This window comes from Podarcis cretensis (assembly GCF_951804945.1).
Source record: "Podarcis cretensis genome assembly, chromosome: Z".
Lineage (NCBI taxonomy): Eukaryota > Metazoa > Chordata > Lepidosauria > Squamata > Lacertidae > Podarcis > Podarcis cretensis.
In genome coordinates, this window is record NC_137184.1 from 46,805,651 (window position 1) to 46,822,186 (window position 16,536).

Here is a 16,536-nt window from a genome sequence, read left to right on the forward strand (position 1 = left end):
GATACCTTGGTCAACTGCAACAGGAGTCAGGGAAAGAAAAAGAATCCAACATGACCTTACAGACCAGCTTTAGTCCTTGAGAGATACAGTCAAACCTCTTTTTGCGGATGGGATCTGTTCTGGAGGATCTGCACCTCGAAATGCCGCATCTGCACATGGGGCGATTTAGCGCTTCTGCGTGAGTGGCGACCCTGGAAGTAACCCATTCCGGTACTTCCAGGTTTGCCGCAGACATTCGCCAAAGTGGACGCAAGCAGAGGCGGATGCAGGATGAGGTTTTACTGTACTGGGATTCTCCATCAAACCCAAGAGACAGTTGATACACAGCAAGATCAAAGGCGTACAAGCAGTGCAAGCTCACTACCCACACACCAAGTCACCTTCCATTTTCCAAAGGTGACCAAAGTGAAAAACATTAGAAACAGCAAAAGTACTGGCTGCTTGCCTGCACACAGTTCACTGTGGCACTCTCTGAAGTCATGGGCCAGAGGGAGTATTGGATTGCTGTCCATGCGTGGGACTGCCATGAACAAGTTGTTTGCCCCCCGCCCCTCCCCAGGTATCTGGCCTCTGCTGGTACCTTGGGGAGAAGCACTCACACCCAGAGCACAGCCTCCCTAGCCATGGAAGAATTCTCCACTGCAACTCTAATGACCAAGTCCAAGCTTTTATTGTAAGTGTCTGAGAGTTTTGGGAGAAAGCATTCCTGCCTTCTTTTAGACATCTTCAGAAAGCCATACAGGTGACTCACATCTTATGCTTATTTTACTTACGAGGTTGTGGTACGGAGAGCAAAATGAAAAAATGGAAAGTAGAGGAAACCCACTCTCCATTTATTTATTTCCCCCCTGCACAGCTGGGGCCGCAGGGAAGGCATCACAAGGACTGTGGCAGTGCCCAAGAGCTCCTGTGCCTTCTTGTCACGAGCCAGGAGTCAGTTTCGCCTGCTGAGCAGCAGCCTGGAGGAGGAGAAGGTGGAATGACTCCACCTGTAGCTGATCAGCCTTCAAGGACACAGAGAAGGCACTGATGAGAATCAGCTGGCTTCAGCCTTTTTAAATAGAGCTCCCAGTAGCAGTAAGATGCTGGAAACAATGTCTGTGGCGCCTGGCCTTACCTTGTTGCTTCCTGCTCTCCACCTGGGCTCTGTAATCATCTGGTTTCCCTGATCTCTGGACTGTCTGACTTCATATGTGGATTCTCCTTTCTGGTAAGTCTTCCCCAGAGACTCCTAGTCCTTGCTTGCTCAGCAACAGGACTCATACGGGGCTCTGACACGCCTCTGCAAAGCCCAGAGGCACCTTGCTCACCGGGCTTTGGGAAGGGGGTAGCTCTGGGACCCTGCCAGAGCCCTCGAGCCTCCTTCCCAAAAACCAGGCAAACACTTCTTGGGTTTGGGAAGGAGGTCACACAATTCTGAAGAACACACACTAACTCAATCTTGCCTCCCCACCCATTGTGAAAGGCAGACATCTCACCTGGAGTTGCTGGCCTGGGTAAAGAGAACCCAAGAACGGGGAGGTTTGGCAGTAGGTGGTCTCCCCATATGGCTGCTTAGGGGGACCTGAATCTTTACCCGGCTTCTGCCAAAAGGAAATACAGCTTTAGTGAGAAGGGCAGCCTCAAGCTACAGAAGCTCAAACACCTGCAGCCAAACAACAGCACTCTCACCCGCTTGTAGTAGTTCTTGATCTTGGTTGCCATGCCAACCTGCATCATTAAGGGGGGATTCTCCTCACTGTACTCCGCTAGGATAAGGTCTCCATCCTTGCCTGAGAGGTCTTGCGGAGTGCGCATGAAGAACATCTCCCCACCACCAGAGGCTTGCAGCGCACTCCTTCTCATCTGGGTGCAGAGCAAGTTGAAAGTACAAAGAGACCAAATGCAGATAGCAAAGATGTATAAGACAGCGTCGAACAAATGTCGGAAGTGCCAACACATGGGACATCTTTCTATAGGTGCTGGACGTGTGTGTGTGTATGTATGTATGTATAAAGCAACAGGCTTTTGGGAAATGATACATAATGAAATAAAAAAAGTTTAAAATCACTGTTCCCCAAAAGCCTGAAGCATTCTTATTAGGAGTAACAGAATTAGAAATCCCAAAAAGGATGGCCAAGTTGCTTAAGTATGCGACTGCAGCAGCCAGAGTTCTGTATGCACAGAAGTGGGAAGGCAGCAAGGTTCCAATAAAAGAGGAGCAGATTTTGAAGTTAATGGACTATGTGAAGATAGCAAAAGTGACGGCAAGAGACCAAAATGAGAATAGTATATGGAAGAATGGAATTTTTTCAAAAAGTATTATAGCCAAATGAAATTGCAAGCAGGCTTGAAGTGTAAGCAATGGAAGGGTAGCAAGAATGAAAAAATAAAGAAATGTAAAGTAGAATAAGTATTGTATAAAAGGCACCAGGTAATTGCAGGAGGGGGGACATCATGAATGGGAGGACGGGAAGTGGAATTGTTAAGTGTATAAATTGGGTTTTGTGTCAAGTTATAAAACCAATGAAGATTTTAATATTAAAAAATTATAAACCGACCAAACGAAGACAGAAACACACACAGCATCAGGTAGTTTCTCTCTGAGCCCCCAAGGTGAGAAAGAGTTGAGGGCATAGCTGTCAAAGCATCAGAGCCGAACCAGCAAATGGAGGCTTTACCTTGGCTTTCTTCTCAATGTGGTTTTGTAGTGACTGCACTGGATGGGGGCCAGGCTGGGACAAGGCCCCAACGGAGTATTTCTTCAAGGGGGGCCGGTGCAGCTGGCGGAGCTCTGTGGGGTCCAGGTGGGTGGGGAAGAAGGGCTGTTGAAGCTGCATTGCAGGAATTGAGTGCTGCACCAAGGCAAAAAAAAAACACAACCCAGACATGAACTTTCACTCAGGATGTACAAAAGTCTGGATGTACATTACCGCCAGCCAAAGGAACATGTCCCCATCCCAGAACAAGGGCAATCATGAGGGATATGTCCACCCTACGAACATGCCATGCAAAGCCACATCCTAAGCCTTGGGAAGAAGCTCTGTAAGCATCCAATGGAAAGCTGGCTCACCAATCGTACCTGCACACAGAATCTTGTCCTATTGTGAAGATGCAAGGCTGAGCATTTTGCCACAGGCACATGGTTCTCAGAAGGCTGGAATTCTGCGCGAGACTGCACTTTTGCACATTTAAACATGCATGCACATACAGAGAGAGATGATACCACTGGTTTTAACCTGGATGATGTTGCCTCCAAAGGTTCCATGAAGCCTATGCTTGTTTGGATAGTAAAATTCATCATTCGAGAGGTTCCAGGGGTCCTTCACCTCTGGGTCAGACATATTCTAGAGTTGCAACACAGGGAAGTTGAAGTCAGAATTTTTTTCCCCTTCCATTTATCAGCCTTATGTGAAACAAACTGAGCCGCTTCCACAAACCTGTTGAGGCTCCTCCTGAATAACTCCCGTCTTGCTCAGGAGAATGCGGCTATTCCTTTGAGAAGGTTTTTTCTTATTTTCAGAAGGAGTGTTCAACGTCCCCTCGTCCTCCTCCTCCTCAGGAATGTCTAGGAAAGAACATACAATAAAAGTGTACTCTCAGTGTCTGTCTGTAGGTATCCCCATCACCAAAGCACTTACATAAAGGAAGTCCATCTGAATGCATGACCCTTCACTGGCAACCTCTCTAAGAAACCTATTTGGACATGGACTGCTTATATTAATCTATACTTTTAAGTTAGGATTGATTGAATATTATTATTGTTAATGCCAGGTGATGATATTTTTATCTCTTCTGTAAAATCTGCAAAAATATTTTAAAATGTAAAAAAAAGGGCCAACTAATTTTTAAAATACAATCTTAACTTAAAACAATAAGAGATTTAACTGACCTTCAAATCTGAGACCATGATCCAATTCCCTCCCCATGGGATCTATTACATGACAGGTCACCTCACTCCTTGCTTCTGCAGGTTAAGTCCCATTGCTACATTGTGTGTGTGCGTGTGTGTGTGTGTGTGTGTGCGCGCGCGCGCACGCACACACACACACACACACACAAGTTAACTAATGGCTCCTCCAAAGGAATTAGAGTTCTATTAGATCCTCAGGCCCCTTACGCAACTACAATTCCCAGAATCCCTTGGGAGAAGTCAGGACAGTTAGGAGAATTTTCTGGGAGCTAAAAAAAAAAGCAAGAGCTTCACCTGTCTTAAACAGCAGATTGCTCAGTAAAACATTCAGTCCAGTATACCTCAAGGAGTATCGCCACCCCCACGCCCAGCCCCTGAGGTCCTAATCCGAGGGTCTTCTGGTGGTTCCCTCACTGCAAAAAGCGAAGTTACAGGGAACCAGGCAAAGGGCCTTCTAAGTAGTGGCGCCCTCCCTGTAGAACACCCTCCGTCAGATGGCAAGGAGATAAAAAGAACTACACAACTTTTAGAAAACATCTGAAGGCAGCCGTGTATTGGGAAGTTTTTAGTGTTTGACATTTTACTATGTTTTTATATATGCTGCAAGCCAGCCAGATTGGCAAGGTAAAAATAATAAATAATAAAATTATTATCATCATCATTATTTCCTCAGTCCACCTGAATTTTGCATCTATGTTCCCCAACCCAACCCTGCAAAATCACTGATCTCCAGAAATCCAGAAATCTCTTGTTTCCAACCACTAGTAGGTCAAAGGAAAAGCATGGTGATTGTGTGAACAAACCCAGGACTAGATTTTCATCATCTGAGTCAAGTGTCATAACCGATGGAGTCAAGACATTCTCCATTGCTTCATGGTCCCAGATGATGTTGTCCTCCCAACGGCCATAAATGAGCTCTCTGTTCTCAATGGGGAAAATAGAGTACCACGGCTTGCCTTCTTTCTGATTTGCTGCAACGACACAACAAAAGCACTCCTGTAAAGATCTCCAGAGAACTAGGACCCTGTCAAATTCCTCTTCCCCCTATCTACCCAAATGATGCTGACCACCCTCTCCAAAGCACAGACTTGACCCTCAGAAGATGTAAGGGCAGAGTGTGTGAATTTTGCAAGACAAAGAGGAAGAGCACATTGTCAATGGAGGGTGCTTCCTTCCACACAGAGGCTTATTGGAGAATCGATGCTGCTCATTTAACACAAGTTACCAGCATGTGGGGAGAGGGTTTGTTTGTTTATTTGCCATGTGTGTGATGATGACTCAGGTGATTGGTCCTTATCACTACAGCCCTGCTTCCATTTGTTCCTCAACACCCTAGCCATTTATTTCCAGAAACGCAAAGGATACAAATGACCATATCTCCACTGACTGCCACGTGCTTGAGGTACATTGGAATTTCAGCACCTCCATCCCTAAGAACTGCTCTCTCAAGACCCCATAATGATATATGAGAAGTTCTGCCAACAGCCCAATTAGTCTAGCATCTTGTACTCAGTGGCCAATCAGATTCCCCAGGGAAGCCCACAAGCAAGACCTCTCCCCTCCTATGGTATTCGGCAGCATACTGTCTCCAGCAATGTAGGGAGAACATAGCCATCAGGGTTAACAGGCCTACATGGATTTGTCTAATCCCTTTTAAAGACACCACAATAGTGTCCTCTGCAGCTAAACCAGCCACTTTGGCAGCGTCTCTGAAGATCCTGCCTGGTTCATTGCATTCTGTGCTCCTGGGGGAGATTTGTTGTGGGGTGGGGTGGGGTGGGGTGGGGTGGGGTGGGGTGGGGTGGGGTCAAATAGCTATCCAGGAACCCCGGGTGCTGGGATCTCTTGTCCTGTGGCAGGGACTCCCAGATTCAACAACTCTTCAATGGTCACTGACTGAGTACAGATCTGCTGCTGTTCCTCTGAATAGGCCTCAAGCTTGAAATGTGGGCAGGGCTGAAGCTGACACGTCAGACCTAGATCCTGCCAGGTAATTATTGCCCATTCCCTTTTGCTGACTAACATAGAACATCTCTCCACTGCATGATACAAGCCTCCTCTTTCCTCTCTACTGTTTGAGGAGCTGCTCCTCTTTGCTGAGCAAGGCCCAACACTCCCGACATGCTGGGCTGTGTGTGTCAGAGGGAGAGGCAAACTGAGCAGGCACCCACTGCAGTTCAGTGTTCACTGCAACAGATGCAAGAAGATGTTGAGGAGGCCAAATGAAGTCCAGTGGCAGACGGTCCAAAAAGTGTGCTTCTTGTCTACTTACTTGGCAATATCTTTAAATACTGCATAATCAACAACAACGAAACCCTCTAAGCCAGGGACGTCCACCCGAGGAGGAAAATGAGCCCACAATCAACCGCGATCGACTTATATCAACCGGGGGTCGACCTGTCAGTCGCCGTTGACCAGTTGGACATCCCTGCTCTAAGCCATTCACATAAAACGCAGACACACACAAACACACAAATTCATTGAAAACATAAAATCAGACATTACAAACAAAGTGACAAATTGAGGAACTTTTCGTTTCAATAAGTTTGTGCAGTGAGGTGAAACGTCTCTGTTGCAGGTATTTGTTTCATATTGCTTTTGAAATCTATTTGCCGGGGGCTGGGTGGGGGTCGTACAGCTTTTATTCTATTATTTTGAGTTATATACTACCCTTCATCATAAGATCTCAGGGTGCTTCACAGAGTAAAATTGTAATCTGTTTCTTTGGCCTGTCTGTAAATCATTTTGATACATATATACTGTATATATAAAAGGGTTACTACTACAACTACTACCAATAATAATGTTTTGACAATGGTATTGTTATTAACACAACCTGCAGCTTTAAAGATACAGCTGGGCATGTTTAGCCTGGAGAAGAGGAGGTTAAGGGGTGATATGATAGCCATGTTCAAATATATAAAAGGATGTCACATAGAGGAGGGAGAAAGGTTGTTTTCTGCTGCTCCAGAGAAGCGGACAAGGAGCAATGGATCCAAACTACAAGAAAGAAGAGTCCACCTAAACATTAGGAAGAACTTCCTGACAGTAAGAGCTGTTCGACAGTGGAATTTGCTGCCAAGGAGTGTGGTGGAGTCTCCTTCTTTGGAGGTCTTTAAGCAGAGGCTTGACAACCATATGTCAGGAGTGCTCTGATGGTGTTTCCAGGAGGTTGGACTCAATGGTCCTTGTGGTCTCTTCCAACTCTATGATTCTATGATTCTATAATTATAGGAAGCTGACTTATACCAAGATTGGTCCATCAGTCTCAGTATTGTGGGCACTAACAGGCAGCAGCATTCCAGGATTTCAGGCCACATTTCCCAGCCGTACCTGAAGATGCTGGAACTGAACCAGGGACCTTCTGTGTGTGAACAGGTGTGCTCTGGCACTGAGATATGGCCCTTCCTCCAGTTGCCTGCTAACCTTACCTTGCTGGGTGCTGGTGGCGGTGGCACCTGTCTTCATACTGGACGGCAGCCAGGCCTCCTGCCTCGCTTGCTTTGCCTTGGGATCCTCCTTGATGTCATCCACGTTCCAGATCACGTCATCCTCCCAGTGCTTCTGGGTCACCATGAGGAAGTCCTCATCTGACAGCAGATTGTCCTTCTCAGCCTTAGGAGTCTGTGAAGGGAGAACAGAAAATGGCCAAGGTGCCGGTAGCTGGGCCCCTTCCCTCCTCCTGCTGCTGCTGCTTTGGGAGAGGAAAAACAGAGCCCTTTCTCCACACCCACCTCCTCCTCTTTGTGCTCCTTCATCTTGAAACCATAGTCAAAGCCGCTGCCGTCCTCGGGGACGCCCAACATGTCATACCAGAACTTGGCAGGCCCATGGCGCCATTCAGCCACCTTGGACGTGGGGGCTGCCACCTTCGTGTTTTTCTTAGACTGGGAGGCCTTGGGCTTCACCGGTGCCATCATGGTGATCTGGAGGGGGAGAGGGAGTCAGAGGGTCAAGAGAGGGGAGCTGGATCCCACTGAAGCAATTACAATTAAGAGAGTTAATATGGACTGACAATGGGCGGCTTACAGGGAACTGCTGGATTTTACACAGTGAGGGAACCCAGACTGAAACCTATGGAAGACTTAAGGAGCCAAGTTACAGATTGGTTGCAATAACACCAGTTACACAACATGTTTAAATGAGATAGAAAGAACTGATTTCTGGACCAAAGCTCACAATTTGAAGAGGGGGAAAAAATCTTACAAAAAAAGGATAGACCTTTGTCTAAAATGTATAATTTTCTACTAGAACAGGAAACAAAAGACAAGCTTGTTAAAGCTTCAAAGACACACTGTGCAATAGATATAGGGCACAATATAGATCTCAACCTCTGAGAGAAACTCTGGAAAAGTGACCTGAAATTTACTGAAAGTTATTCATGGAAAGAGAATTATTTGAAAATGATTCATAGATGGTACTTAACTCTGAGTGGCTGGCTATGATTTATAAAACAGAATCAGATATGTGCTGAAAGTGTAAAGAAGTGGAGAGAACTTTTTTTCACATGTGGTGGACATGTAACAAGGTAAAAGTGTATTGGGAAATGATTTATAATGAATTGAAAAAAAAAATTTAAAACTACTTCCCCCCCCCCAAAAAAAAAACCAACCAGTGTCCTTTTTGTTAGGAATAACCCAGACAGAAGTTCCTAGGTGTCAGAAAAGGTTATGTATGCAACAGCTGCGGCCCATGTTTTGTTAGCCCAGAAATGCAAAGTGAGTTAGGTCCCAACTAAAGAGGATTGGCAACTTAAGCTGTCAGAAAATGCAGAACTTGCATATTTAACACATTAAATATATGTTCTTCTTGCTCTTTTATTTTAAGAAAAGCGGAAATCATTTATTGAATATATGGAAAATAACTATAAAGCTGAAAATGCTGGAAGCACTAAGATAAATTCAACAGAGTAAATAATTTTTGATAGATGTAAAATGGAAAACTGATTTGAATAGTTATAGTAAAAATATGCAGGGATGTGTAAAATGAACCATGGAAAGAGTAGAAGGAAGTCACTAAATATTTTAAAGTTTGTAAAAGGTTTATTTGGAGATGTAAAATTGAAAACTTAATAAAAATTATTTTCTAAAAAAGAGAGGTACTAGGAGCATCTCCAGAGGACTTGGACCATCCTCAGCACTGATTTGCACATGGCATTCGCCTTGCAGAGACCAATATTTCTCAGCCTTCCTTCTTGGTAGGAAGAGATTCAGCTGTTGTTGGCAGGGGAACCTATGTCCTACAGCAAGGCAGACAGGAATCCACAACCTCTCTTTTGAAGTAGCAAAGAGGCTGTCTGGCATGAACTACATCCCACCCCTGCTGCTGTATTCCAAAGATAAACTTTAAATGGTGCTTGGAACAGAGTCTGTCCTTGAAGCAAGTTGCTTAGCAACGAGAATCCTCCCCAGCATCAGGTGGGGCACCTCTGAGGGAGGAGAGATTCAGTGTCAGCCTGTGTCTGTGAGAATCTGTCTCTCTAATCAGATGGCTGCAGGGAGCAGAGGGGCTCTCTTCATTTCAGAGAATCCTAGAATCTTAGAGTTGGAAGAGATCCCCAGGGTCATCTAGTCCAACCCCTGCAATGCAGGAATCTCAGCTCAAGCATCCATGACCCAACCTCTGCTTAAAAACCTCCACAGAAGGAAAGTCCACCACCTCTCGTGGGAGTCCGTTCCACGACTGAATAGCTTTTACTGTCAGAAAGTTTTTCTGAATGTTTAGTCAGGATCTTTGTTCTTGCAACTTGAAGCCATTGCCTTGAGTCCTACCCTCCAGAAAAGAAGTTTGCTCCCTCTTCCATGTAACGGCCCTTGAGATATTTGAAGATGGCTACCATATCTCCTCTCAGTCTCCTCTTTTCCAGGCTAAACAGACCCACTGATAGAGAGCTGGACTGCTGTGAAGATGCTGGAAGGCTTTCTAAGTAACTCTGCTGTGAGACAGTAAAAGCAGCGAACACACTAACAATCCCCTACTCCATCCTCCTCTCTGCTCCCAGAAACCCACCTCATCGTCAGAAAGGCACTGCTCCGGAGGAGGAGTTGGGGCAAACTTGTACTCCCAGGACGATTTGCCTTCTGTGCCTTCCTCAGTAGTAGCTTCTCCTTTCTGGAACTGTACTTTCTGAGTTGATTTCTGGTGCTTCTTCTTCTTCTTGAGCTTCCCATGGACTGTGCTCCAGACAGATGGGGCACTTTTGCCAGGGTCAAAGAGGCGCAGAAATCGCAGCGCCTACAGGGAAGGACAAGGAAGGGAGCAAAGGTTGGGAGGCATAAGTGGCTGGTCTCTCTGATCACTCAGGGCATGTCAAGCACGGAAACATTAAGTGTGCCATCAGGCCGCATCTCTCTGTCACTCTAGCTGGCTGTGGAGGCAGTCCTCTCCAGGTGGGTTTGCAAGACCTGCAGAAGGGGTGGGGAAACTTCTGCAACCTGGGAGCCACATTCCCACATGGCTAACCTTTGGTGGGTCACATGCCAATGGAGGAAGAGTCCAAAACGTAAACAGACATAGCCCAAGAGAGCTGGGCCAGAGCTGGTGGAGGGTGGGACCACCCCACGCATGCTCAAGCATTACACACATACAGCCCACAAATTCATTCACTCACTCACTCTCATTGCCTCCCTTACACTCATGGGCACCCATATCCATTCCATCAATGTAGCATCTGCCCCTGCAACAATCAGGCTTGCCTAAAAGGCTCCTCCCGGAGTGAACAGGAGGCTTTTCTGAAGCCCAATTGCACTAAAGCCGCACTTTCAGTTTGGGAGGGGGAAGCACCACATTTAAGCTTCAAATCTGGAGTCAACTGGAGGCCTTTCCCGACCCTAAATGTGGCTGGGTGGGGTGGGCAGCGGAGGTGTATGCTGCCGAGAAGGGAAGGGCTATCCTTTTCCTCCCCAGCTGTACCCCCACCTCCAAATGACAAGCTTTGAGACAGTCCAACACAATAAGCCATGTCCAGCTTTCTCTCGTAGGGCACAGTATATGGAGGTACCAGCAATCTTGTTGCTCTTGGGACTTATTCACATCCTGGGGGTTGGTGGGGGGCTATTAGTGCTGAAAAGTGCTTTTCATTAGCCTCCAGCCTGAGCTCCCCACAGTCATTACACATACCTCAAGCTTGGGAATTTACGCTAATCATTTGGGACCACAAGAGAACCCTCACCTGAAAAGAAGGAGATGCACCTAGCTTTTTACACTCTTACTAGGAATTGGCAAGGTAACTGCATCCTGAGACAGGAAGCCTGGAAGGATTGGGAGAGGAGCAGGAGACATAGAGCCATCTCAGGGCTCCGGGGGCCAAAATGGAAGATCACCGTACCTGAAATGTGCTCACCCAACAACTTCAGTCTGCAGAACTGACACCATTGCAGGTGCTGTATAATACTTGCCCTGCCTTTACACTCTGGGAATTTACACTATGGAACTCGCTGCTAAAGGCACTTTTGCTTAGACAAGCCTACCCAAATATGTAGAATGTTGCCATGTGCTTTAATCTGTTTTTAGCTTATTGTTAAATGCAATTATATTTTGTTTTAAATAGATGTTTGTAACTATTGTTACTGATAATTTTATTGTTTTATTCCTTCTGCAAACTGTTTTGAGGGGGGGTTGGGGGGAGGATTTACAATCAAGTGGTATATAAATTTGTGAAATAAACAGAAGTACAGAGAGAAATCGCCCATTCTTCTACCACGAAGTGCAGCCTTTCACTCCAACTCAACCCTCAAGCCCTACCTTGCCTGGCCGGAATTCAGGGAACAGGTCTGTGGCGCTGGGCAGCTGCTCGGTGGCATCTTGCTGCATTATCCCTGCAAGTGGAAATGTAGACTTGTCTTCCTTGGACTGCTGCTCAGATTCGGAAGAGGAAATGGTGGGCAGCTGGATGGCATTCTCGCTGTCTTCATTCCCTGGAATGGAGAGCATCTCTCAGAGAGAAAAGAAAGAAATCTCTGCTCCGTAACCTCAACATGGCAGAAAGCTAAGCCAGGCATTGAAGTGGAAAGAAGAGCAGCATTTCAAATGGAACCCGGCATCTTGAGAATTGCAGCTTGCATTCGGGACAAAAGTGCTGTGGGGCAGGGCAAGGGAAGAGTCACAGAGAATCCTCTTGGACATGCCCAAAGCCACACTGACCCTGCACTAAAGAAGTCTGAATGACCCAGATCAAGTTCTCCCGCTACCAGTAGATTCTGTGACTGTCGAGCTATTGCGCAACCATAAATCCTCAACGTAATGAGATGAGAGCTAGGTGTTACAATGAAAATAACAGGTGGAGTACAGTGTGCTTGTTTTGCTCCCGTATACCTTCTGCTTACCCCTGCCTCTAGACGGCTCACAGTCACATCCCATGAGTGCATACGCACCAAAATAAGTTGTGTCCTGTTCCTCGGCCTCCTTCACCAGCGCTGGAGGTGGTGGCGACTGAGCCATCAGCCTGGAACTGGTTTCTTCAGAGCCAGAAACAGAAACACCACCTAAGAAAGAAAGGAGGGAACTCAATGATGGGCAGCCCTTCCATCTCATCGCACCTCCAGTTTGTTGTCCTTGTTAAAAGCTACCAGACTTAACATTCCAAGAAGACCCAGGCATCCTCCATCATCTTCTATTCCCACATAATTCCCCACACTCAACTAGTTATTTCTGTAATTTTTTGGTTTCCTGTGGGTAAGGGCTGAGGACCATCTGCTTTGCATGAAGAACACCTCAGGTTCAATCCCCAGCATCGCTAGGTATGGCTGCGATAGGACTAATTTGAAACCCTGGAGAGCCACTGCTAGTCCATGTAGACAATACTGAGAAAGATGGAGCTACGGTCTAAGGCAGCTTCCTATGACCCCAAATAATAATAATAATGATAATTTTTTATTTATACCCTGCCCCCACCCAGCCAAGACCAGGCTCAGGGCGGCTAACAACCAATAATAAAAACAAGTTGATTAAAATACAATTTAAAAAGATTAAAATACAACATTAAAACATTAGGATGTAGCCTCTTCACCGGAGGAGAAAGGAAAAAGAAAGAGGGGGAGGGAACCAAACTGATTCTAAGCCAAAAGCCAGGCGGAACAACTCTGTCTTACAGGCCCTGCAGAAAGAGATCAGATCCTGCAAGGCCCTGGTCTCATGAGACAGAACGTTCCACCAGGCCGGAGCCAGTGTTGAGAAGGCCCTGGCTCTGGTTGAGGCTAATCTAACTTCCTTAGAGCCCGGGACCTCTGGGGTGTTGCTATATATGGACCTGAAGGTCCTCCGTGGGGCATACCAGGAGAGGCGGTCCCATAGGTACGAGGGTCCTAGGCCGTGAAGGGCTTTAAAGGTCAAAAGCAGCACCTTAAATCTGACCCTGTACTCACCGGGAGCCAGTGCAGCTGGAAAAGCACTGGGTGAATATGCTCCCATGGCAGAGACCCTGTGAGGAGCCTCACTGCAGCATTCTGCACCTGCTGGAGTTTCTGGGACAGCTTCAAGGGCAGCACCGCATAGAGCGAATTACAGTAGTCAAGCCTGGAGGTGACCGTTGCATGGATCACTGTGGCCAGGTTGGGGCGAGAAAGGTAAGGGACCAAATGCTTGATGCGGCAAAGATGGAAAAATGTTGCCTTGGCTGTTGCTGTAACCTGCACCCCCATGGAAAAGGAGGCATCAAGGATTACACCCAAACTCTTAACGGAAGGCAATGGCACTAATTGGGCCCCTGCAAGAGAAGGGAGTTGGTCCCTCATCCCCATACCATCTCGACCCAGCCAGAGGACCTCTGTCTTCGAAGGATTTAGTTTCAATCGGCTCCCACGAAACCATCCAGCCACAGCTTCCAAGCATCTGGTCAGTGTGTTCGGGGTTGAGTCGGTGTGGCCATCCATCAGCAGATAGAGCTGAGTGTCATCAGCATATTGGTGACAACCCAGCCCAAAGCTCTGGACAATCTGGGCAAGGGGGCGCATAAGGATGTTAAAAAGCATCGGGGAGAGGATTGCGCCCTGTGGCACTCTACACACCAAGGAGTGGTGCAACGACATCTCCCTCCCACCCTCTGTCCCCGACCAGAGATCAAAAGAGCACAGCCATTTACAGGCTATGCCCTGCATCCCCACATCGGCGAGGTGGTGGTCCAAAAGATCATGATCGACCATGTCAAAGGCTGCTGACAAATCTAAAAGGATCAGCAGTCCTGACCCGCCTCAATCCAGTTGTCTACGGAGATAATCTGTTAGGGCGACCAGAGCCGTCTCGGCCCCAAAACCAGGACGGAATCCGGACTGAAATGGATCTAAAGCCAATGTTTCAGTGCTCGCTTCGGCAGCACATATATTAAAATTGGAACGATAGAGTCGGCGGAAGAAGACTGGAAGAAATTTAAAGACTACTTACAGAAATACTGTAAAATTAATGAAAGTTAGAATGATGTTGGACAGAAATTAAGTGGTTTCCAGCTGTAATGCTTAAGAGATATGAAAAAAAAAAGGTCTAGAAATAAGTAAAAACTAATGGTGAGGATTTGCTGAACTAACAATTTGAATTGGAATACAAGAAAGGGAGGTATGAGGAGGTCTGGAAAATAAGTTAAAAGAAAATAAGTAATGGAAATTCTATGTGTTTGTAATTGTTTTTGTTTTTGTATTTTTGTTTTTTTTCTTTTTATTTTATATTGTATAATTTTTTGAAAACTTTAATAAATATTCTATATATAAAAAAAATTGGAACGATAAAGCCGATGTTTCCTCCAGAAACCTACCAAGCTGTTCTGCAACTGCTCTCTCAATTACTTTACCCAGATATGGGAGATTTGAAACTGGGTGGTAATTGGATAGATCTAAAGGATCTAGTGAAGTTTTCTTTAAGAGCAAACACACCATTGCTTCCTTCAGCTCCCCTGGGAATATCCCCGTGCCGAGGGACAAATTGATAATTTCAACCAGGGGAGTCCCTGCGATATCTGGGCACGCCCTAATCAGCCAAGACGGGCACGGATCAAGGAGGCAGGTGGTGGACCTACCAGCTTGGAGGAGTCTATCCACATCAGCAGGGAGTATCCGATCAAAATGTTCTAACATTGGACCTGAGGACAGTCGAGGGGCCTCCAGTTCTGACACTGTATCTAAATTGGCAGGGAGGTCACGGCAGAGCAACAGGACTTTCTCCGCAAAAAAGCTCGCAAATGCCTCAAAGCTGTGGGTCGAATTTGTGCTTAAATTTTGTTGTCCTCCTAAGGACGTTATTGACCTAATTATTCTAAAAAGTTGTGCTGGGCGAGAGCTAGCGGATGCAATGGAAGCTGCCATGTGAGATTTCTTAGCAGCTTTCATAGCCATCTCATAAGCTTTCATAAGCGTCCTATAAGATGTTCTTGAAGCTCCGTCACAAGTCCGTCGCCATATTTGCTCTAGCTGTCTGAGATCCCGCTTCATTTTCCAGAGCTCCTCGGTAAACCAAGGGGCCCTGATTCGACGGGGTCGCAGAGGACGCTTAGGCGCAATCTCATCAATGGCCGCCAAGAGCCGGTTATTCCAGTCCTCGACAAGGTCATCTAATGAATCGCTAGGAGGAGCAGGGTCCTGCAAGGCCTGACGGAATCTATCAGGATCCATCAGCCTTCGCGCGCGAGCCCAAATAGGCTCGCCACCCAAGCAGGGGAGGAGTGGGAAGTCAATCTTGGCTTTCAGAGCATAGTGATCAGACCATGGCACTTACACGGGGAGGGGGGGGGAGAGCATGATCTCATCTATGCCAGCACCAAAGATCAAGTCAAAGGGCAGCAGGTTGGGCATGTGCATAAGCACAACCAACATCACAACTGAGCCTGAACCTCCAATATAAGGCTGGGATACAGTGCAAAGAAATCCACCGAATAAATAAATGGCACAACACAGACCAGTCAGAATTCATTTGGATTACAGCAGCACAATGCAACCTTCGAGGGTCCCCAGACGAAGGGTAATAGATCAGTGGTAGATCATCTGCCTTGCATGCAGAAGCTCCCTGGTTCAGTTCCTGGCATCTCCAGGGGGTATTTGGTAGAGACTCCTTGGCTGAAACCCCAGAGAGCGGCTGCCAGCCAGGGAAGATAATACCGAGTTAGGTGGGCCAGGCACCTGGCCCAACGTAAAGCATTGGTGGAGATTAATAAATAATAATAATAATAATAATAATTTATATCCCGCCCTCCCCAGCCAAAGCTGGGCTCAGAGCGGCTAACAACAGTAAAAATAGCACAGTTTACATAAAATCACAGTCAATTAATTGAAATACATTCTAAAATCAATTCAGTCATGGTAAGTAGCCACTGATTGCCTCATCTTCCATGGTCTGGCCGTGTGAAAGAAGGTTGTCCTTTGGCTAGCCAAGCCTGAGACATATTTGCAAGTGATGACTTCAGACAGAAAAATGTGAAAGAATCCAAGGGAACTAGCCACTTTCTCTTTTTAAAAAACCTTTCCCCTATTCCCCACAGCTGAGACACCTGCTATGGGAATGGAAAGACCTAGGGCTAAAACATCCAATTAATGCAATCTTCATTACCATCAGCTCCTGTAACAGCGGCCAAGGTGGGCAGAGCAATGGAAAAGCTTACTATGCAAGACTGACTCCGTTGATAAAATGTTTACCAGGAGCAGAAACCAGGGTTGCAATTATTAAAG

The 16,536-nt window shown here is 46.5% G+C and overlaps 1 protein-coding gene across 1 annotated transcript in view; it reads right to left on the reverse strand.

The window, feature by feature from the left end:
• The window catches only part of TAF1 (TATA-box binding protein associated factor 1), a 51,285-nt gene that overhangs the window by 30,455 nt on the left and 4,294 nt on the right, over positions 1-16,536 (reverse strand). The window contains exons 4-14 of the mRNA XM_079962620.1: positions 12,265-12,375; positions 11,636-11,808; positions 9,902-10,126; positions 7,627-7,818; positions 7,324-7,516; positions 4,696-4,863; positions 3,420-3,547; positions 3,219-3,326; positions 2,661-2,834; positions 1,672-1,845; positions 1,479-1,583 (exon numbers count right to left, since the gene is read on the reverse strand). Coding sequence (XP_079818746.1) covers positions 1,479-1,583; positions 1,672-1,845; positions 2,661-2,834; positions 3,219-3,326; positions 3,420-3,547; positions 4,696-4,863; positions 7,324-7,516; positions 7,627-7,818; positions 9,902-10,126; positions 11,636-11,808; positions 12,265-12,375 — 1,751 coding nt within the window. The remainder of the gene's footprint in view (positions 1-1,478; positions 1,584-1,671; positions 1,846-2,660; positions 2,835-3,218; positions 3,327-3,419; positions 3,548-4,695; positions 4,864-7,323; positions 7,517-7,626; positions 7,819-9,901; positions 10,127-11,635; positions 11,809-12,264; positions 12,376-16,536) is intronic.